The 21,934-nt window shown below is 39.8% G+C and overlaps 3 protein-coding genes across 6 annotated transcripts in view; all 3 read left to right on the forward strand.

Moving 5' to 3' along the window:
- Positions 1-1,007, forward strand: part of LOC100701081 (glutathione hydrolase 7) — a 5,103-nt gene extending 4,096 nt beyond the window's left edge. For all 3 annotated transcript variants that reach the window (XM_013269927.3, XM_013269926.3, XM_013269925.3), the window contains 5 exons: positions 1-34; positions 193-310; positions 402-539; positions 627-726; positions 835-1,007. The exon at positions 1-34 is cut by the window's left edge and continues 119 nt beyond it. In XM_013269927.3, the coding sequence (XP_013125381.1) occupies positions 1-34; positions 193-310; positions 402-539; positions 627-726; positions 835-917 (473 nt within the window). In that variant the 3' untranslated portion in view covers positions 918-1,007. The remainder of the gene's footprint in view (positions 35-192; positions 311-401; positions 540-626; positions 727-834) is intronic.
- A 1,133-nt stretch (positions 1,008-2,140) lies between these two features.
- Positions 2,141-8,077, forward strand: cyld2 (cylindromatosis (turban tumor syndrome) 2). Its single transcript, XM_005450183.4, has 14 exons — positions 2,141-2,318; positions 2,697-3,207; positions 3,517-3,643; positions 4,111-4,352; positions 4,434-4,602; positions 5,235-5,367; positions 5,530-5,634; positions 5,844-5,923; positions 6,033-6,099; positions 6,185-6,317; positions 6,403-6,511; positions 6,600-6,718; positions 6,807-7,011; positions 7,252-8,077. The coding sequence occupies exons 2-14, from the start codon at positions 2,773-2,775 to the stop codon at positions 7,431-7,433; spliced, it is 2,106 nt and encodes a 701-aa protein (XP_005450240.1). The 5' UTR covers positions 2,141-2,318; positions 2,697-2,772; the 3' UTR covers positions 7,434-8,077.
- A 1,079-nt stretch (positions 8,078-9,156) lies between these two features.
- On the forward strand, positions 9,157-21,685 carry top1a (DNA topoisomerase Ia). Of its 2 annotated transcripts, none has more exons than XM_019358644.2 (21): positions 9,157-9,327; positions 9,759-9,783; positions 12,609-12,717; positions 12,816-12,936; positions 14,108-14,160; positions 14,257-14,352; positions 14,471-14,540; positions 14,654-14,745; positions 14,887-15,002; positions 15,082-15,203; positions 15,289-15,411; positions 16,806-16,993; positions 17,082-17,226; positions 17,553-17,696; positions 17,843-18,028; positions 18,108-18,176; positions 18,328-18,442; positions 18,627-18,754; positions 19,817-19,911; positions 20,006-20,155; positions 20,339-21,685. In XM_019358644.2, the coding sequence occupies exons 1-21, from the start codon at positions 9,295-9,297 to the stop codon at positions 20,439-20,441; spliced, it is 2,283 nt and encodes a 760-aa protein (XP_019214189.1). In that variant the 5' UTR covers positions 9,157-9,294; the 3' UTR covers positions 20,442-21,685. The 2 variants fall into 2 exon arrangements, with proteins under 2 accessions (XP_019214189.1, XP_005450239.1); XM_005450182.4 differs by having other exon boundaries at positions 12,621-12,717.
- Positions 21,686-21,934: the final 249 nt, after the last annotated feature.

Genomic DNA, 21,934 nt, shown 5'->3' on the forward strand with positions numbered 1-21,934 from the left:
TGGGACAAGATAACCTCATTGTGTCTGTTGCAAGGTATAAGGCACAGCTTATGATTCTATGATTGGGTTACAGCCTACAGTGTGACTCTGATGATTAAACCAAGATAATATGTGCGGTATGCGCTTCCTGGAAATGTTACATGGTTTTGTTTTGTTTTTTTTCCCTCTGCTTTTATCTTCATCCTCCTGCAGTTCCTTGAGCAGACCATTTGGGAGCAGACTCATAACTCGATCAGGCATCGTTCTTAACAGCCTCATCTTTGATTTTTCCTGGCCAAATACAAGCAGAGGACAACTTCAAACTAATCAGGTGCAACACCATCAGAAAATCTCAGCTTGTGAAATCAGTCAGGTATGAGGTACAGTTTTAGATATTACAATCTACTGTTACTCGCCTACAGGAAAACTGTGTTGAGCCAGGAACGCGGCCCCTGTCGCTTCTCATGCCCATAATAGTGGTGCCGGCTTCGTATAAATGCGGGATCCACATGGCAGTAAGCACCTCTGGTGAACAAAACGCCCTGAGTGTGATCACCCAGGTTTGATCTCTTTACATTATGAAGAAAGTTGGCTTCACATTCAGTTTTGTAAAAATATTTGACGATAACACTGTTTCTATGCTTCAGATGCTGGTCAACGTATTATTCTTCCATACAGAGAAAAATGACAGCTTTTCCCCGACAGGGCTCCAGCACCAGTTTGAACCAAATAAACTTCTTGTTCGCTGTGAGTATCGCTTTGCCTTCTGTAGTTGACCTTTTGCCTTTTTAACTAATACATTACACATTTTTTTATAATAGTAATTTCCTGCTTTCTAATTTCTCTCCCCATCAGCTCATTTTCAAGGAGACAGTGGGCAGATTTTCCATGCAAAGGCCCATGCAGTTCAAAGAGTGAGGACAGAGGAGTCCTATTAAGCCCAACGGAGTGCCTCAGTTGACTGGTGGTTTAATACAGTGTTGTTTTTCTCCTCAACTTTATTCTTGAAATAAATATTCTCACAAGCATAGAGCTGTCCTTGTACTTTATGATGTAAATTTATGAAAGTTCTCTGGTGATTACAATCAGCCAACAGGACACAGCCAGCAACACCGATTACTTACTAATGAAAAAAGACAAAATTCATTATTCATATTACATGTTCCAATTAAAGGAGCATGGTTTAGTTGCTCATATAAAATTAACTGTCATTTAATGCCAGTTAAGAAAACATGTACATGCATGCAGAAGAAAATAATTCCTGTTATGTAAAACTGATGTACTTTCAAGATAACGTGATGCAGGCGTGTAGAATGTGTCATGGAGAAGGACACGTCACATGTATTCTGTCAGGGCAAACATGCCACTGGGAGCAATGCACTCTAACTGTTGGTAAACATTTTTTCCCCAGTGTGTTGGTTTTTGGTTTTTTTTATAGCTACCAGAGTGTAATACATCGGTAATTAGATTAGGTAACTTCATACTTCATGTATAAGAGGGAAAGTAATCCTCGATAAGCAGAAAAGATTAGAGTTTGTGTTCAGAAATCAGGTTACAGCAGAGGCACTTCTTAATATCAAATCTACTGATATGTGTATGAAAAAACAAAAAGACAGGAGTCACATGTAATCTTCAGGTGGAGCAGGTGTTTTGTCGTCATCGGTGTTTAGTTAGATCTTTCAAAGTAACATAACAGACGAATATCAGGGCCCAGTGTTGTTCACTCAGCATGCCAGTGCTTTTGATGTTGTGGCTGATTAGCCCGATTTTACCTCTGTCAATTATAAAATTGACAGATGCAAAATTCAGTATGTGACCCTTTTTTTTTTCTTTTTCTTTTTTAGCAAACTGCACTCAGACTTTTCATGAGCTCTTGACCTGTGCAACCGGTGGCTGCTTTAAATTTCGTCTCTTAGTTCAAAGCGAAGTTCAACGAAAGCTCCAAGTTGGACAGCAAATACTTCAATAAGAAAAAAAAAAGATTCATATTAGCTGACAGTCAGTTGATCACATCAGTAGTTCTTAACTCTAAATCAGTCTGCAGTCAAATATTTGCCAGATTGAGAGATTTCATAGAGGGCACTTTAGGGCGGAGAAGCCGAGCGCCGTCAGGTGGGCGTTGGCGGTCACATGCAGGCCAGCATTTAAATGCCTGTAGTTCAACCCTCCCACTCCACAGCAGAAGCCAAGAGGAAGTGATTCACCTCTGCTGGAGTCACTTGGGATTTTGTTTTTTGTTTTTTTAAAATAGTAATAAAAAAAAAGCGCGATTAATTCATGCTCCAGCATTGGATTAACCGGATACGAACAAGGCTTATTGTTCTTAATTCATGATCGCAGTAAGTCAGTTTTTGAAATTATCATTATTTTTAGTAATAAACCGAATCGTTAATGATTGTAAGTTGGAAATGCTTTTGTGAGTAAGTCCAAAGAGCAGGCTCGTTTGTTCATTTAAAGAGCTGTGGACGCCGATAATATATCCTGGTGTGAACCTAGGTTAACTTTCACAGGATCTTAAAGGGAATCATGTCTGTAATATTTCACATTATAAGTCAGGGTTTTATCCATGACACAGCGAGTAGCCTGCAAATAATCAGGCAATGTGCTTTATTTGAAAATGCGTCTAACTTGTGTTTCTAGCGAAGTATTGATATATATATTGATATATATCATCCATTGGGCTACATTGTAACAGCACTTCTATCGCATTTCTGCAGGTTACCTGCTTACATAAGCACAGTATCAGCTTTCAACCGGTCTGACAGACTGTAGTGGTGGGAATAAAAGGTTTCAATGGAGCCCAGAACTGTTTTAAACGAGAAGTTTTTCATCGTCACTCGCGGGAAGTCGAGGAAAGGCTTCTGCCGAGGATGTATCGGGCGCATAGAGTCGGAGACGAAGCGTGGAGAGTTCGTGGGGCTCCTGTACGGCGGGAACAGCAACCCAGGGACCCCCAAGAACGGGGGCCTGGTGAGGATAGAGGACATGTACCCGCTGACCCGCCACCAGGCCCAGCTCCTGCTCTTCATCCCCAGCGCAAGCAGACGCCTGGAGCTGCTCTGTAACCCGCAGCTGTTCTCTGCCATCTGTGAGCTGTCTCAGGACGACCTGGTGGTGGTGAAGCACAAGAACGGACACCTTCCCGGTTTGGTGAAGAACTTGATGCAAATCGGACGGAAAGACAATAAAGACGACCTGTACATGCTTGCCTTTGAAGTGGAATTCGTGGTGAGTTCATTTTATAATATATTTTTACATTTTGATTTGATGATTCAAGTTGTGAAAATTATGTGCACGATCATCAATTTAAGTGCACGTGCTCTCAAGTGCAACCTTAATGTTTTAAAATGCACCGAGATAAGGATGACTATATCTCTACTGATCTATATCGCTCTGAGTGATCAGTCATGTGACTTCAGCCAGATAATGTCACTGCAAATGTTCAGATGCATCACACAGTTTGTGTTCTGTACATCAGAATGACGTCAGAGTTCCTGTTTGCTTTTCAGTAACTGTTTTTCCTTGTTTCCTACACAGGACACCGATCATAATTTGTCATCCAAGAAACCTCCTCTGTCACTTTTCAGTGCTGCAGACATCATCCAGGTGGTCCCATCTTACTCTGTCCCCCTCGGACTGCAGTGGAAAGACGGCAGATATGGGGGTAAATGGATTATTAGCCTCACACACAAAGTTAACAAGCCGGTTTCAAAGTTATATAATGGCTGTCAGGCTTTATCAAAGTCCTTTTGTTTCGATAACAACACTACCACAACTACAAACACGGTGCGCCTCCTTCTTACTAAACAGCAAATTAAATTCTTGAAAACTGCTTCCCCAACCACCACCTTAACCCCGCAGGGGATGCAAAGAAAGCGGTCCCACTACACAACTGGAAAATCTGGTTCTGTTGTTCTGGAATGCAGAACAGTAGATGTGCCACATGATCTGGCTTTTTTCTTTTCTTTGGTAGACTGTGCACTTGAAACTATCTACATACTTCAAATATAGATCTTTGTTAGCTGGATGTCAATCTGATGAAGCAGCATGTGACATGCCTAAAAAAAAAAAGTCATATGACTTTCTAGCCATCTCATCCTCACCTCTACATATCTTGATATATGTCTGCAGGTTTAAACAGAAAGGCGGTGACACGCAACAGCTGCATTGCAAACATTGGATCTCATGCACAGCCGGCGACAGAGAACCACACCGAGCAGAGTTTGATTCAGAACCAGAGTCTGAGCTCAGTGCCTTTGGAGGTGGGATCCATGGTGGAGGTGGTTTCCAACTCGGGGATCACAGTGTATGGGGTCATCCGGTGGTTGGGTGTCCCTGGAGGAAAGACTGGTGAATGGGCTGGCATTGAACTGGTGTGTGACTAGAAATCTGTGCAGTTGCTTTCAGTGTGCTTTGGTGATATGTCGTATTAATGTTATAAATCACTATTCCAGGACTACGACGTTAAGGGCTGCTCTGATGGGATGTATGGCGGTCAGCGGTTTTTCACTTGCAAGGAGAAAAGAGCTTTGTTTGTTCCCATCACAAAGTGCAGCCCCGATGGCAGGTTTCTAAGTGCCTCTACAGGAAAAGGGATCCTCAAATCCACTGACACCACTCCAGGTTAGACACCTTACCCAGTCTAAAACATGCATACACAAGAAATAAAAACTCGATATCACACACATTTAACATTATTGGAGCAGATTTTCCTTTTTTCCTGGCAATTCTGCTCAAAGTGTTTTGGTTCTTTATGTTTCTATTATATTATAGTTTTTATTGTACAAATAATTGCTCAAAATTCTTTAGTCTTGCAAGACGAAAATGCAAAATGCGAGGTTTTCCAAACAGAACTCTTGATCAGGGCGTGAGGATTATGTAAAATTCATACTTAAAACTTTTGGGTGGAGTTTTTAAAATTTATTGTTTATCTTTAATTTATACCTGTGTTTCACACGGCTTGTAAATGGTGTAACACACAGTGAAATAGTATAGAACCTTTTCCAGATGATTCACCTCCGAATATTCCCACACCTTTCTCTCTTTGGCAGGGTTTGGTGAGAAGAAATTATGTAAGACTTCAGACAATGCACACAGTGACACACTATTTGTCATGTTTGACAGTCCTGTGAGCTTCCTGCTTTAAACAAGCGGATTAATCATTCGCATCTAAAGCTGCCAGTAAATCACGAAGACCGTGTTAAAGTGTCATTTCATCATAGCGTCTGCTTATGTACAATTTCTCGCCCCTTTAGTTCCTCCATATGAAGACACGGATGAAGATGTGCCACCTATCCCTGAATCCGAGGCGCCGTCTTTGTTAGTGGGAAAAATGAAAGGGATTCAGGGACACATTAACTCCTGTTACCTTGATGCCACACTCTTCAGGTAGAACCCGCTCACCGTCATTCCCCTGCAACAAACTCAGATTTGCTTAGCTTTATCTAAACTAATCGTATCTAGAGGAGATCATGTACAACCACGTGAGCATGATACACTGTATTCAGATAAGTGCACAGCTGACAATAACACGTGGTTCTCCTTTCTCAGTTTGTTCAGCTCATCTGTGACCCTGGATGGTATCTGCAAGAAGCCTGCTGACACAGACCAACCCATAACCTGCACCCTGAGAGCAATAGTGAACCGTTTACGCAGGTATAGACACTGCCTTCAACACTGTTTATCTCATTACTTTTATTATCATGTTGTTTGCACAACCAGGACGTAGTGGCTTTTTACATAGAATCAACTGATAAACGAGTGCTGCTGTTTTCTGCCTTGATGACACGGTACATTCACATTAATGTGTTCTTACAAAGTGAATTCCTGCAATTGTTTTCTTATAGCTAATCTATTCATTTTAGACAAGGCTTCGTCCCTGCAGAGAGTGTGATGAATTTTCGGACACATCTTGGCTGTGACACTTTTCGGACAGAGGAAAAAGGTACGCGCCCTTATCTTGAAATACATTATAATATAATTTTAAAAAATCTGAGGACTTCTTTTCAGATTTATTTATCTGTTCTTTTTTAAATTGCCTCGCCTCACTGTAGATCCAGAGGAGTTCATCACAGTCCTCTTTCAAAAGGTGCTTTGCACGGAGCCTCTGCTCAAACTCAGGTATGAACTTGAGCCGCCCAGGACTGAATATCTTACTGTATTTGACTGAGTATAGTTGAGTTACTGAATATGTGTTCCCCCGCAGATCGAAACAAGAAACGTCCCAGGGTGCCTACACCTTCCAGATCTTTCTGGAGAAGGAGCAGATGGGACAGATACCCACGGTCCAACAGCTGATGGACACATCCTGCCTGACAGGTGACCTTAAATTTGAAACGGTGAGTCCTTCTCTTACTAGAAGCAAGAGTGTCTTTAACAAGTTTTCCTCTGTAAAGTCATTAATACTTTTCTTATGTCCTTCAGATGCCGTCCTGTCTAATAGTTCAGATGCCGAGGTTTGGAAACAAATATAAGATGTTTTCCCACATTATTCCCTCCTTGAAGCTGGACATCACAGATCTCCTATACAACTGTGAGGAGCAGTAATAAGCAGCACTTTCTTAAAAATTGCATTAAAGGAATCCTTAATAATGCTCAGGATCATCTGCTTTGTCCAACAGCTCCGAGGGAGTGCTTTGTCTGTGGGCGTTTGGCAGAGTACGAGTGTCTTCAATGTCTGCCAGATTGCAAACTGCAGCCAGGGAGAATCAAACAGTACTGTACCACCTGTAATGCACAGGTAAAACTAATGGCTGCTTTAGATGTCAGGTGCAAATCCACCAACCAAACTTTTTGTATGAAGCTCTCTATGTCTATTTTTCTTTAAGATGCACAACCATCCCTCACGACAAGGCCACTCTCCCAGTGCTCTAGCAGTACCAGTAGGAGTTCCCACCGATACTCCTGTTCCCAGGCACACAATGGAGCTGTTTGCTGTACTTTGCATTCAAACCAGCCACTACGTGTCCTTTGTCAAATACGGCTCTGACGCTCACTCTTGGATCTTCTTTGACAGCATGGCAGACAGATGTGGTGAGAAAGACTTTTGTTTGTGTTTATTCTGAGTTTTTTCTGATGTTCGTGCAAACACTGATTTGATTTTTTTGTTCCTTTTCTTTCTGTGAGGCGATTAAGCATGGCCGCTTTATTTTCTAATAGCGCAGATTTGACAGTGTTGCATAAAGGCACTAGACAGAGCAGTTCTGACGTCTTTGACTGCCCTTTATCACCTACTGGGCTGATGTCTAATCTTGAGGCTGCTCTTCCTCATAGGTGACGATCAAAGTGGCTACAACATTCCAGAGGTCCGCGCTTGTCCGGAGCTGGGTGATTTCCTGAGTCAGCCAGAGGAAAAGCTGTCTCGGGCCAACCCATCCCAGGCTCCTGAGCTAGTGCGCAGGCTGCTGTGTGACTCCTACATGTTTTTATACCAGAGCTCACCCATGCAGCTTTGAAAGCCAAACAGTTAGGATGCGTGTGAGGACGAGGGACACGGTGTTCCCATAACAGTACCTTATATCTCTGCTTAATCAGCTTTTGTGCACTTTATCATTGTACAAACAGCAGGAACTAAAATGTATGCTTTCGACATCATAGAGAGAAACAAATCTGACATTAATGGTCTTATTCAAAGCTGTTGCTGATATGTGAAAGGATGAGTAGGGAAAAATGGCACTCTAAACACCTTATACTTGCCTTTTTTTTTAAACTTTCGAAGGTCTTCTTGTTGTTACATTCTGATTATTTATACTGTATTTTTCAAGGAAACTTAAGCACTCAAATGTTTTTATAATGACTGTATTCTTGTTTTGTGCTTTTTATTTGGTAAATTAACATTGTTTTGTTGTTATGTGGGTTCCACAACTTTAATGCTGCACTGTCATTGTGTCAGAAAGAAAAAAAACAGCAACCTGCACCTTAATGTAGCCTCTGTTTTCTGTGTTTTTTTTCCTCCCTATGTTTATGGCTTGTTGATGGCAGTGCATGGAAGACATATGTATGGTTGTATTTACTGTAAATAACTACACTGTGTGCACTTTTTACACATTACTGACTGTAAAGGTTTCATCAATAAAACAAAAAGGCTTGCACTTGGAAATCAGCAACTGAACTGTAATCAACTACAGGACTACAGGATTACTTTCAATAATTGAAAGTGTTATAGGAGTAAGAAGTGTGAGGAACACCTTTGAGTAGAAAGAAATGAATGCTTTGAGATTTTGACAGGACAGGTTAATCTCGTTAGGTGCTGTAATACCATCTTGTGGACAAAAACAAAGTTGCTTTGAGGCTTTCTCGCTGCTCAAGTCTGACCAGAAACTTTCAAAAGACAGATTACAGGCACAAACAGTAACATACATGTGACAGTAAATGCCTTGAACAATTAAAACAACTTTTAATGTACTTTATTTTTTTGATTAGCATTCAAATATCTCAGGGAATACAGAATAAAGATCTATTTTCAGGTACTTGTGCTTTAGATGTTAGCATGTGTATTTGGATCAGAAAAACTATTATTCAGGATTCAAGAAGTTTATTGTTGTATACACCGCAAAACACAAATGGTTACACTGAGCAATGAAATTCTTCTTTTTCAAGTTCCCTTCTCGTAACTTAAAAAAATGATGTTCACCATGTGTTCATATATATATGTGTGTGTGTGTGTGTGTGTGTGTGCAATATTCTGAGCTATTATTTCGACTGACTGACACATCAACTCCTTTGACTTTAAGTTGTTATGCAATAGGCCTGCTGGCTGTCAAGGTTGTGAAGGGCAGGGCAGGCTTCTCTGTGTTCTCTGTGTTACATTTCATACATGCTCATGTAGAACACACTTAAAATCATTAAAATCACTGAGCCCACATAATAATTCTCTCATAATAAAAAATCTTATCTCATTTGCACATCTGTAATGTGGTCAGTTGTGGTATTTGACAAGCTAAGATGTTATTTAAAGTGTGTTATTAATACACATGTTTTAATAGAGTTGGTGCTTTTTTTTGTTCTCATTCACCTGGGGGGGTCAAGTGAACACAGACGAGATGCAGTCCTGAGCTTGAACTGGCTTGTACGGGAGGAACATGTGAACCTCGCTCCTCCAGTGGGCCCGAAAAGCAACACGTTTTTTTTAGAAGGAGGAGTTACGATGATCTGTACCATTTAAATTGAAACGCATGCGCATTAGCGTACAATTGGGACTTCGATATCGCTTACACAATCGTGTCTTTTCTTCATTCTGCCTGCATCTCCTCGCCGGTGTGTGGGAACCTACACGTTTCTCATTTTTTGATTTAACAGTCAAACAGCGTTTTAGAAATGAGTGGGGACCATTCCCACAACGAGGACCAGGTAATGTTAAAAGTATTTTATAAATGTCATCACCGGTGGTTACCGGGTACCGTCTCCGGCTACTCTATTTGGTTTGACGGGTACTCGGCTAGCAGTGACTGCTAGCGCACGTTAGGTGGCTATGTTTGTAAGCTAACTCATTTTATGGTTAACTGCGTCTTGACAGTTTCGTGACGTTTTTACTTTGAATATGTCAAATGTATTCTTTACAGTTTACATCCGGAATTATATATTTATGTATAACGTTAGCTGTAACCAGTGTTAGCCGCAGCGGCTTCGGCCGCTAAGCCATTACCATTCAGCATAGGAAGCTAGCCGAGCTAGCTAGTAGCGAAAAAACTCGCTCTGCCATCCAGTAAGTTCAAAGTTAGTTAGCTAGCTAGTTAGCTTATCTACTGCGAATTTTAACATTCGTCCTTCCTTTTTTGCAGATTGACTATGGCTCCCGGGTCAATGGTAAGTTTATCACATTAAACTAACAAAGGTAAAGGAGGATTCTTCTCAAAGTCTGTCCTGTCTTAACTGATCAGCTCTAACATTACGTTAGTTCTCTGTAGAGGACAGAAATGGCGTCCAGAGACTAAGTCCTCTGTCTCACTCACAAGCGTCTATTGTTCAAAAGGGAGGTCTTGTAAAAGCTTTTCCGTACATTATTTTCTCGATTTGAATCAATATTACCACGCAGCTGGAGGTGTTTTATTAGTTTATCGTTTTAGTATCTTTTGTTGGCGAGCTTTTAACAGCATATTTCCCCCCTGAAAGTGAGGGTTTGGGGGTTGAGGACTTAGTCTCTGCGCCATTTTCTTTTTCGGTGTAGCGGCCTGACTGTTGCAAGCTGAACCCAGGCTGTGAAGTGCAGATGGCTGTGTGGAGGAAAATGGAAAGTCATAGTGCTTCATTAAGATAACCAAGTGGAGGCTAGAGACTGTAGTTCTTTTTTTTTTTTTTTCTTTAAATGCGCGATATTAAAAGCGTTTATTATTTTTTTGTCGCTACTGAGACTTTACTTTCCCACATTATGGTAAAGAGTGGATCATTTTTAGGTCGATTCACATTTCAAAAGTGAACACATCAAGTTAGAAGCTCTTCATTACCCATCACAGTGCAACTTTGAGTTTTGAATATTACATGTTCTTAACAACGTATCAAAGTTTAAAGTGAGCTTAGGACTTTTTTGTTTTTTAAATGCTACAGTCACGTGTGTGAAATCACAATATTAACCATAATGTGCTGATAACTGGGAAAAAAAACACTTTTTAAAAAATGTTGTAAGTTAATTAGTTTTTGTTCAACTGTGGCTGGTAAAGGATTTCCACAATTTTGTTGTACATGTACAATGACAATAAAGTGCTATATTTCTATTCCATTCTATGCATTGTTTTAAGTTCAAGCTTAATTTGATATCTTATGATTTCGTTACAAGTGCCATTTATACAGATGTGACTAGGGATGGGGGATATAGCCCAAACATTATATCGCGATATGTCACTGTGTTCTGACAGTATGACAAAGTACAGAAAAATTTGTTATTCATTTGACAACATAAATGTAACGAGTTGCCTTGAAATATTGTATAAGCTTAAAAAATATTAAACTGGTAACTTTTTAGTGCAATAACTTTATTTAGTAACGTATTCAGTTTTAAAGACTAAAAGTAAATTCTCCCTCTGTTCTTTGAGTTTAAAAAGTCTGTTTAAAACATAAATGGTATAACAAAATAAAATATACAGCGCAGTTTACAAAAAATAAAATCTTTATAAATGTCTGGGAGTGCAGTCTTGGAAAAATGTCCTTTTCGGGAGTGTGTATCACAAGTCTATCTTCTTAATAAGCTGCATGAAGTCTTCCCTTTCCAGCATTTGGATTGGCATCATGTCTTTCGCCAAACAAATGGTGACAGCTTGGGTAATATCGTTCCTGTGTTTGCTTTTTTTTTTTTTTTTTTTTTTGGGGTCATATGGAGTACAACTGGTGAGACTCTGCGATTCCAAGATAACCTAGCTTACTTTTCTTTTAGTTTTGTAGCATTAGCTGCAGAGCTTTTTCTCCTGGGCTTTCAGACACTCCTGGTACAGGCTCAGGTGCTGATGCTTGAGATGGTGAAATAAGTTAGAGATATTTCCCGCCTTTCTATATTACAGGCTTTTTGCACTCCTTGCATATTATCGTGGTCTGTTCTGTATCTGTTCCTTTGTATTCAAAATATTCCACACCAATGAAGTAGCAGCTCTTTTTGGTAACTAAACCTTCAGCAGTAGCACTGCCTTCACCATCACAACTTTAATAAGTTAAGTGTAATCGGGTGACATGTTTACGCCATCAAATTGACATATGATGTAATTTTTTTTTTATTATTATTATTTTTTTTCCCCCCTTCACGGCAACATTTGTCTGTGGTACTTACAGACCCTTAGCTGACATGGTCTTTACTTTCAGGCTTGGCTAAATTGGCTTAACTTTAGTTTATTAGTAACAGTGCTTTTAATTTCACTGAGCAATCTGGCATAAATCGGAGTAGAATAAAACTGTCATCTCTGGATTAATGGCTGAACAAAGACATCTGACTTAAAAGAAACTAAATGAGCAAGATGTGAATCTGTTCTGATACGGGCTTGGTCACTGATTAAACTTCTCATGTTTGATACATGTGTTGCATTTTTGTCTTATACTCCAGGAAATGTAGACATTCACATTGGTTAGATGGGCTAGAAGCTCTCAGATCTCCTTTGTCATTAGACTTAAGGACAGTTTCTCTAAAAGAACCAGATTTAATTTGGCATTTGTTAATGACAATGTTGGGGTGTTAGCTCTTTAATTTTGAGAACGCTCTCTCTTTTAGGATTACATTCCAGTCTTGGCTTGCACATTAAAGAAACTCAAAAGGCTATTTGGTTCTCTTGCATGTTTTAACATGCCAGTTGCTTCATATTGTCCAAAACATGCGGCTTATAGTGGCAGTAGGAGGTGCTGTGCTGCTGTGTAATACATTATCTATTTGCAGCCTGCATGACATTCAGATGGGACATATATAGACCTTTTTGTACTGTGTAATTTGTTTCTACTGAGAGAATAAACAAAGGTGGACTGTCAAAGTTGTCATTTAAGACTAGTTTTCTGGGCATTATCAATCTTGGCTGCTTGAGAGGACTTTGTTTTTGCTACTTATGCATTGAAACACACTTTCACATGTTTGCATTTTGGTCCTCAGTGTGAGCAGCCGGTTGTTTTTAATTCAGTGCGTCATTGTATCATTGTCTTGTTTATTTTGAAATGTAATACAGTTTTATTTTCAGACTCTCACAAGCATAAAGACAAATATAAAGAGAAGGAACACAAACATAAGGACCACAAGAAGGATAAGGAGCGGGAGAAATCAAAATATGGAAACAGGTATAGTGTGTGTTTGTGCTTCGCTAGACATGCTTGATTGCTTTAAATAGTGGAAACTGAATGACGTTAAATTAAGTTGTGAATTTCTAACACTATAGCGATCACAAGGATTCCTCTGATAAAAAGCACCGAGATAAGGAGAAGGAAAAGATGAAGCACAAAGATGGCAGCACAGACAAGTACAAGGAAAAGCACAAGGAGAAGAGGAAAGAAGAGAAGGTGACTTGCCAAGGAACTGGATGATTGTAACATCTACAAATTAATTTTAGTGATGCTACATTAGGCAATTATGTTGTCTAAATCATACAGTGATATTATTTATTGCGATTAAAATAGTTTTTTAAAAGATGTGATAAATGGGAGAGGGAGAGCTGTGTGATATGACCAGAATTTCATATCCCGTTACTAGTCATTTCTTATCCCACTAACAAAATCACAAGGTGGTGCATTTTCTTCAAATTCAGTGAATAGTTTATGTAATCACTACATGGAAAGAGTGCTGTTGCTTTTTAAATTCAAAATTCAAAAACTAAATAAATATCGGACTTGTGTGGCGACATCCATAATGATAAATGCCAGATGACCCCACACAGTCCCAAGGTTTCCCCAGAGCTTTCCTGAGGTCTCCAGCTATCCTTACTGCTGGATGCTGAGTGTCCAGTCTCTGAAGTGCACCATTGAGCTCGTGCAGGGATGCGTTGTTCAACTCGTCTACACATCTGCTGTTGCAGCGTAGTATGCTACGTTGTGGATTTCCTCCACTACTTTGGCTCGACACTCGTAATATAAATGAGGCAGTTCAATTTAGGTGAAGTGTTTTCTGCAGGGCGTCGTGTACCTTGAATAGAGTGCTTTAAAGTCACAAAACCCTATAGATATGTTGTAATGGATGCTGTTATCTTCATGAGTCTTTATATGGCATCCAAACCAAAAGCCTGTCCTAACATTAGACTATGGTCTAGTTTGAGCACTTTAAACTCTTTTTGCTTCTCATTCGTAAACTCTTTCCATTTTCTTTCACGTGATTCTTGCATAGGAGGTTTGTGTAGAAGAGGCTTGTGTCTGTGGCAGGGACCGGTTTGCAGCATAATTGAAACGTTGTCATGGAATCAAAAGTAAATTTGATCAGCTCAGACCTCTTCAGATTCTGGCAAAGATTGCTGTACCCACTGCAATGCTCACAAATGTCAGTGAATCATAGCAGCGACTGTCAAACTACTTTTAATATCAGTTTTAATCTACTTACATTTGGTGTTGTCAGATTAGTTTTGAACCCTGTTGAGAGGTTTTATAATGGAAGTATGAGTTTATAATTTTGCGTGTATGTGGGCATAGTTGTCATTTGCACTTCAGGCTCTTCTGTCTTACTGCCATTGTGTAAACATTTCAGATGAAGTCCTTTGATGAGAAAATAAAAAAGGAAAAGGAGAATGGCTTTGCCAGGTATGTCAGCACTATACTTTGCTCTTAAGTGCTGTCAGGATGCAGTATTCATATGAAGCTATCTAACTTCTGTTTTTAATGCGTTTTCTTTGGCAGCCCACCGTATATGAAGTCTGAGCCTGAGGATGATTTTTACCACTCTCCAAAACACGAGAGGTCTCTAAAAAGAGAACGAGATGATGATGATAACGAGTAAGTTCTCTATGTTCATAGACTGTAGTCTGTTTCACTAGGTTAGAGCATCTCTAGTCATCCATGCAAGTAAAGTTGTATCTCTGAGGCCTGATAACAAAGAGTGTTTTTGTTTCAGCGCTGAATTCAAACCTAAAAAAATAAAAACTGAAAATGACAAGAAGGCCAAGAAAAGGAAACAAGACGAGGTAAGCAAGAGACTTTAGTAGAGGGCAGAATTGTTTTGCTGTCATATCTTGTGTTAAATGTTAATCCCTATTTTGTCAGAAAGAACTAGAATACTTTCACTTCCTTTTCCTAGGACATTAAGTCCAAAAAAACAAAACACAAAAAAGAAGAAGCAACTGATGGAAAAAAGAAAGCGAAGAAAGAGCCTGAGGAGAAGTGGAAATGGTGAGTTAATTGGGTTAGCCAGCTGTACCAATCATACATGCTTATCAGTGTGGTGACAGGACAGCTGGATGTATTGTTGCTGGACTGCATTTTTGTTATTTTCACTGTCATTATGGAAATGATTTATTTGCTTGATTCTAGGTGGGAAGAGGAGAGATACACAGATGGTGTCAAATGGAAGTTCCTTGAACACAAAGGGCCGGTGTTTGCACCAGCGTATGAGCCAATTCCTAGCCATGTCAAATTTTACTATGATGGTAAGGCTTTGCCCAGTTAATCTTGTACACTAGTGAAGGACTCTGAGGTGATTATAAATGTCTGACTTTCACATTTCAGGTAAACATATGAAGCTCAGCCCAGAAGCGGAGGAGGTAGCGACCTTCTTTGCCAAAATGCTGGATCATGAATATACCACCAAGGATATCTTCCGTAAAAATTTCTTTAAAGATTGGAGGAAGGTAAGCCTAAAATCTCTGCTCCTGTTAATTTAAAAAAAAGTTCTTTGATTTACTTTAGTTTTTTTGCCAAATTTTCTGGACACAGGAAATGACTTCAGAAGAAAGGGCTAAGATCACAGACCTGAAAAAGTGTGACTTCACTGAGATGAGCGAATACTTCAAGGCACAATCTGAAGCAAGGAAAGCCATGTCTAAGGAGGAAAAACAAGTAAGCTGCTGCCTGCGTATGTTGGGGCACTAGGGCTGCACGATATTAGGAAAACCTGTGATGTGCGATAACTGTGATCAATATTGCGATAACGATATGACTTGCGATAAAATAAATAGCAAAAAAACCCCAAAACGAATACATAATTTCCGTTTTACTGCAACAGTTTTATCTAAAGAAAGCTGCTGTATTAGCAGTGTAACAACAAAGTGCACTTTAACATTGAAACATTGCCCCCATTTTAAAAAAAAAAAAAAAAAAAAAAAAAAAAATTAAAATAAAAAAAAATAAATTCTGAGGCTTGAATTCTGAAAGACATCCTTCCCGGTCTCTATAATTAGTTTTAAATAAACATAACTTAAATTATACTGCAAATTATCTCAATGCAGTTGTTCATCATTTTACCACTCACCAAGTAGTTATGATGCAAGTCAAAACTGGAGAGGAAACTTTACTGTAGTGCTTGTGTAGTTTTCAGCTTGGCTCAGTTCAAACATGATGGTCTTGCGGCATGTTTCGTACATTTGTGGAATGGCGACATGGGAAAAGCAGTTTCGTGAGGGGATGCGGTATCTCCGGTCCACTTTATGTATCAGACTGGTGAAGCCCTCTCTGCTAACTGTATTAGGCATCATGTCTTTAGCCAAAAAATGTGTAATGGCCTCTGTTATTTCTTTGTACCGCTTCGATGTTTTCTCATAAGGAGTTCCACTTGAAAAACTCGGATACAGAGACGGCTGTTGGACTGCTGTTTTTTAGCCACGGGTTCATAGTCAGTAGCGTTCTCGTCATGTGTCTCGCTCTCAGCCATTACAACTCTGACTCGTTGCTGCAGCGTTGTTCGGGAGGCGGGCCTCTAATCCATTTGATTGGTTAATGCCGTGAAGGGCTCTATTCGACTGGTCAAATGTGTAAAGGGGTTTCTTTGATTGGTAAATTCTTTAAAGCACGTGTGTAAACATTTTAAGGTACCCAATTATCGTAGTTCACGCAGTCTTTTGCGATGGGCCCATCGCACAGGCTGATATCGCGATGACAATAAATTTTCGATTTATTGTGCAGGCCTATGGGGCACACAGCATGTTAACCTTAAATCCCAACATTCATTGACTGACTAGAGGGCTCTAGAGTTTTATCTGCCATGCTGGATGCCGCGGACCTAATCACAAATGTGTGTTTCAGTTCTCCTTGGCTTTAATTCTGTATTTCCCCACGGATATCACACATCTTGTGAAACTTGACCAGTTAGTCAGGAAGAAATTCATGATATTAAGCTGCTGTGATTTGATTAAAATTGGCACTTAAATGGTTCCCGTGAACAGTGAGTACCTAAAGGACCTCTGCAAAATGAAGCAAATTTTTTTCCCTTTTTTTTTTTTCTCTGCATTTTGTAGAAAATAAAGGAAGAGAATGAACGCATCTTGCAGCAATATGGCTTTTGCATCATGGACAACCACAAGGAACGTATTGCTAACTTCCGCATTGAGCCCCCAGGACTGTTCCGTGGTCGTGGAGACCATCCTAAGATGGGCATGCTCAAACGCCGAATCAGGCCCCAAGACATTATCATCAACTGCAGCAAGTGCGTAAAGTAGTTTTATTTTCTCCTTGTGCTGATTAACAACTTTTAAAGCAGAATGTGATAACTAAATATTCACTGTTCCATATAGGGATTCCAAGGTTCCTGAGCCGCCTCCTGGCACCAAATGGAAAGAAGTTCGTCATGACAATAAAGTGACTTGGCTGGTGTCGTGGACAGAAAACATTCAAGGCTCCATCAAGTACATTATGCTGAACCCGAGCTCTCGAATCAAGGTAGGCAGCATAGCTGGCACATGCACTACGACTTTTTTTTGTCTCCAGTCAAAGTTGAAATGATGCTGTATGGTCCAGTGGTCTCCTTAACACTTTACTGACTCTTTTGTGGCGTTTGCTCCACTGGAATGTAAAAAATTGAGACCTTTCAAGAGCAGATCTTATTCTTTCATTTTTATTTTCTTTTTTTAAAAGTGACATACAACATACTCCTGTCCTGTGGAAAAACCTAATTTAATTGGCTGTCACATAAATCAAATTGGTGCATGTTTGTTTGTGTAGACCTTTGCCTAATTTGTTATCCTATCTCATCTTTTTGCCTGCAGGGAGAGAAGGATTGGCAGAAGTATGAAACGGCACGTCGACTGAAGAAATGTGTGGACCGCATCAGAGCCCAGTACCGCGAAGACTGGAAGTCCAAGGAGATGAGGATCAGACAGAGGGCTGTGGCTCTCTATTTCATTGATAAGGTGAGGTCCTGTTACTGCTATTTGCATTATCGAGTGGGCGGATTTTGAAGGTTTTGTGGTGTAATGACTTCACATTGCATTGGAGGGTTGGTGCGTTCTTTAACGCTACCTCATTTAAGGTACCGTCTTTGTCTGGTGTACACTAGCTGGCTCTGAGAGCGGGTAATGAGAAGGAAGAAGGAGAGACTGCAGACACTGTGGGCTGCTGCTCGCTGAGAGTTGAACACATCAAACTCTATCCAGAGAACGAGGGTCAAGAGTACGTAGTCGAGTTTGATTTCCTGGGTAAAGACTCGATCCGCTACTACAACAGAGTCCCTGTGGAGAAGAGGGTGAGCGCCATTCTTACTGAAATGCAGTACTTGCGTGTAAACTCTGCTTCTTTATTTATGTGTGATTTGCCTTTTGCAGGTATTTAAGAATCTACAGTTGTTTATGGAGAACAAAGAGCCTGATGATGACCTATTTGATCGGCTGAATGTAAGTAAAATATACCCAGTTAAAGAAAACAAATCCCCTTTAATTTATGACTTGAGAAAATTCACAGCATAAATCCTTATTTGAAATGACTTTCATAGCACCGCCATCTGTCTTTTTAAAACTCGGTTTCTTAATTGCATGTCTTCCTCAGACATCAATCCTGAACAAGCACCTTCAGGAGCTGATGGATGGTCTGACAGCCAAAGTTTTCCGTACATACAACGCCTCTATCACCCTGCAGCAGCAGCTGAAGGAGCTCACGACTGGTGGGTTTCCACCTAAATTGTTCGAACCAGAATCATCATTCATGTGTAGAAATGACAAGGAGGCACAGCGAACTGTGTTCTGGTTTTGTTGTTATTGGCAAGCTTTTTATGTAGGTTTGTTGTCTGCTGTTGTATAACAAACAGGGTGGTGATAACTTTATTTATTTATTTTTCTTAATCTTAGCGGAGGAAAACATTCCGGCCAAAATCCTGTCCTACAACAGGGCCAACAGGGCAGTGGCCATTCTGTGTAACCATCAGAGGGCTCCACCGAAGACATTTGAGAAGTCTATGCAGAACTTGCAGTCAAAGGTAAAAACTTTCTGCATGCTCCAGTGAACTGAAAATCGCCCATTTTATTTTGTTTCCTTTTGCCAGTCCTGGTGTGGATATTGGTCTTTTGAGTTTAATTTTTAGATTTGTTTTTTTGCCTTTTCACTCTAAACTCAACCAATAATACTGCTAACATAAGAGGAGTTGCACGGGGGGGGGCACACACAATACTTTACATAGAAATCAAAACTCCGAAGTCATTCAGATGCAGTGTGTTGAGGAAACATGTTAACAGAATTACAGAACCAAAAAGGTGGAACTGAGTAGTGAGGGCCTTGTGCACACATACTAAAGCAATTATGTAGTTTATCTCCTAAACAAAAAGGCAAGCATGTGGGCACATTTGGATTACTAAATGGCTTTGCAGACAAGGTTGAAGCATTTTTGTAAACAATAATTAAAGACCGCCCGACCAACATGCAGTGCAGAACATTGTTCCATGAGTTTTGTCTTCCCTCTTTCAGCTTCAGATTTAAAAAAAACAAAAAAAAAACAAAAAACAAAAACGCTTTGTCCATCATCTTAATTGACTTTTAAAAATCCCTACAGCTGTATTTTTATTTTTATGCATGACAGATTTACCCATGCTTGGAGATGTGTCCGTCCAGCAGTGCTCTCCTGTTGTGCATGGCAGAGCACTAAAACTCCCTGACTCAGGCAATTTGGGTGTCATCCCCGCACATTTGGGGGGGGGGGCCTAAATGATATTGCAGTATTCACAGTACAACTTGGGGTTATAGTACAGTTTTTGTTTGTTTTTTTACTAGACTGTAGTTGACTTAATATTTCTGTTTGTATGCATTTGCTCTCTTGGGGTTTAGCCACTAGCCAGCTGATGGAGCTACACGATGTGAATCATGGTTCTTCTGATTTTTGGCCACCCTGTAGGGGTACACATTAAACTATAGTCTCGAGTTAAAAACAATCTGAGCATGGAAGTGTCTAGACAGTACAAATGTAATCCCCAAAATATTAAAAAGCTTCAGTTGATCAATAATAAAATTGATCAAATTCATCTGAGATGATTACTGTCATCTTTAGATTGACGCTAAAAGGGACCAGCTTGCTGATGCCAAGAGAGAACTGAAGAGCGCCAAGGCTGACGCCAAAGTACGGAAAGATGAAAAATCCAAAAAGTAAGTAGTCAGAAGCTTAATAAAGAGCTTTTTCTCCACTCTTGTTGTGAATGTTGTTTACATGCTTGTATTGCATTGCCTGCTTTCTCTGTAGGGCAGTGGAGAGCAAGAAGAAAGCGGTACAGAGGATAGAAGAGCAACTGATGAAGCTGGAAGTGCAGGCAACTGATCGGGAAGAGAATAAACAGATTGCGCTCGGTACTTCCAAACTCAACTATCTGGATCCTCGCATTTCTGTGGCTTGGTAAGAGATTAACAGATTTTCTGAAACAAATTAATTTTGGTGGTCAAAGGTCACTGACAAGGCACCAACTCTAATTTAAGAGGTGTCCTGTTACTTTTTTTTTTTCCTTGTTATTCCATATAGTATGAAAAGCACTGTGCTGCAATAAACTCCTGTCCTTTATCTTATGACATTGTGGTGTAGGTGTAAGAAGTGGGGCATTCCCGTGGAAAAGATCTACAACAAAACCCAGCGTGAGAAGTTTGCCTGGGCCATTGACATGGCAGAAGAAGACTATGAATTTTAAATCCCAGTTTGTGGTTTTAACTATGATACTTTTTTTTTTTTCCTTTTCTTTTTTGAAAAAAAAAAATTGGATACTTGTTTTTTAGCTTTACTGAATTTTGCTCCATGGCCAGACCTGACAAGGAATTTCAGAACGTTTGAGCAAAAAAAAGGGCGACAAGATGAAATGATGTGAGGCCATTATGAAGGGTTAGGGGGGAGTTGTGGATAGTCTAAACATCTGATCTGAGATCGGGCAACAAGACTGAACTTTACCCACGACTAGGATTCAAGGCTTAGTACTTGTAATTTAAAGACCCTTTTACCTTCTGTGATTGTCCGCTCTCTGGGACAAAAACCTGACAATGCCTGAATTTTGAACTCTGTGGTCCTTTTAGCTACTGTATCAAGCAAAAACAAAATGCTTTGTATCATTTTATTTTCTTTGTTCACTCACTTTGTATTTTAGCCATCCCATGTATTATTAATGAATTCTATATTTTGATAGACAAAGTAAAAAATTGAATGAATTCCTTAACTACACCCACGCGCCTTTTGAGGAAATGAAAATGTGAGTGTTTGCGTGTGTGCGTGCGCGTGCTTGTGTGTGTTAGGGCTCAACCGTAGAAGCTGTCTGTTTGGGTGAATATTTTAAACTGGACTATGTTGAATTGTTGAGCATGGAAGAGGATGTCTGGGCAGGCAAAGGGGAAAATACTGCAACCATGTCAATATTTACTTAAACAAGCAGAATGTGAATATTTTGTTTTACAGCTTCTATCAGGGACTTTTCATTGTAAATGTGAACCAATCATTTTTATCCTTTTGTTGCTAGCATCCTCGGACTCTCGCTGCATAGCCCTGTCTACATCGGATTTTTAACTTAATTTAAACAACTGTTCCAAAAAAGAAACCTCCCATATCTGTTACTTGAAGATGCTATGATAATGTATAAAGTCAGAAAATGGAGAGCGTGTGTGTGTGTGAGGGATATCAACTTTTGCCAAAAAAAAAAAAAAAAATTCACCAAACTGTTACAATTTTAGGCAGGTTTTTAATTGTGTAATGATTGAGTATTGTAACATTTAATGTGAATTCAGTTCATTTTACTCCACTCTCTTCCACTCGTATAGAAAAGTTGATGTAAGTAGCTGTAAAGTCAACATTTTATTCCTGTTTTACCTTTTTTGTCATAGCCTTTTGATCATGTTTTTGAGTTTTAAGCTCATTGTAGATTGAAAAATGAATAAAACCTTACAGGTCTCATTGGCTTTGTGTGTTTTCTCTCTTCTTCTCTCTTGTGCCACTGAAATGGCAACACCTTTTCATTTTATTTGTTTTATTAATTACATTTATTTCACGGCAGCGCAGTGGTTAGCACTATTGCCTCACAGCAAGAACGTCCTGAGTTCAATTGCCCCATCAGGCCGGGGTCTTTCTGTGTGGAGTTTTTATGTTCTCTCCGGGTACTCCGGCTTCCTCCCATATTCCAAAGACATGCAGTTAGTGGGGATG

Source organism: Oreochromis niloticus, linkage group LG5 (assembly GCF_001858045.2).
Source record: "Oreochromis niloticus isolate F11D_XX linkage group LG5, O_niloticus_UMD_NMBU, whole genome shotgun sequence".
NCBI classification, from domain to species: Eukaryota; Metazoa; Chordata; class Actinopteri; order Cichliformes; family Cichlidae; genus Oreochromis; species Oreochromis niloticus.

What these genes read in the sequence shown, in the direction of transcription:
- top1a (XM_019358644.2), top strand. Translation starts at nt 9,295, where the DNA reads ATGAGTGGGGACCATTCCCACAACGAGGACCAG. An exon ending in CGAGATGATGATGATAACGA is followed by an intron (nt 14,353 to 14,470) that starts GTAAGTTCTCTA and finishes TTTTTGTTTCAG; the next exon opens with CGCTGAATTCAAACCTAAAA. An exon ending in CCTCGCATTTCTGTGGCTTG is followed by an intron (nt 20,156 to 20,338) that starts GTAAGAGATTAA and finishes ATTGTGGTGTAG; the next exon opens with GTGTAAGAAGTGGGGCATTC.
- cyld2 (XM_005450183.4), top strand. Translation starts at nt 2,773, where the DNA reads ATGGAGCCCAGAACTGTTTTAAACGAGAAGTTTTTCATCGTCACTCGC. An exon ending in TTTTCGGACAGAGGAAAAAG is followed by an intron (nt 5,924 to 6,032) that starts GTACGCGCCCTT and finishes GCCTCACTGTAG; the next exon opens with ATCCAGAGGAGTTCATCACA. An exon ending in GTGACCTTAAATTTGAAACG is followed by an intron (nt 6,318 to 6,402) that starts GTGAGTCCTTCT and finishes TATGTCCTTCAG; the next exon opens with ATGCCGTCCTGTCTAATAGT.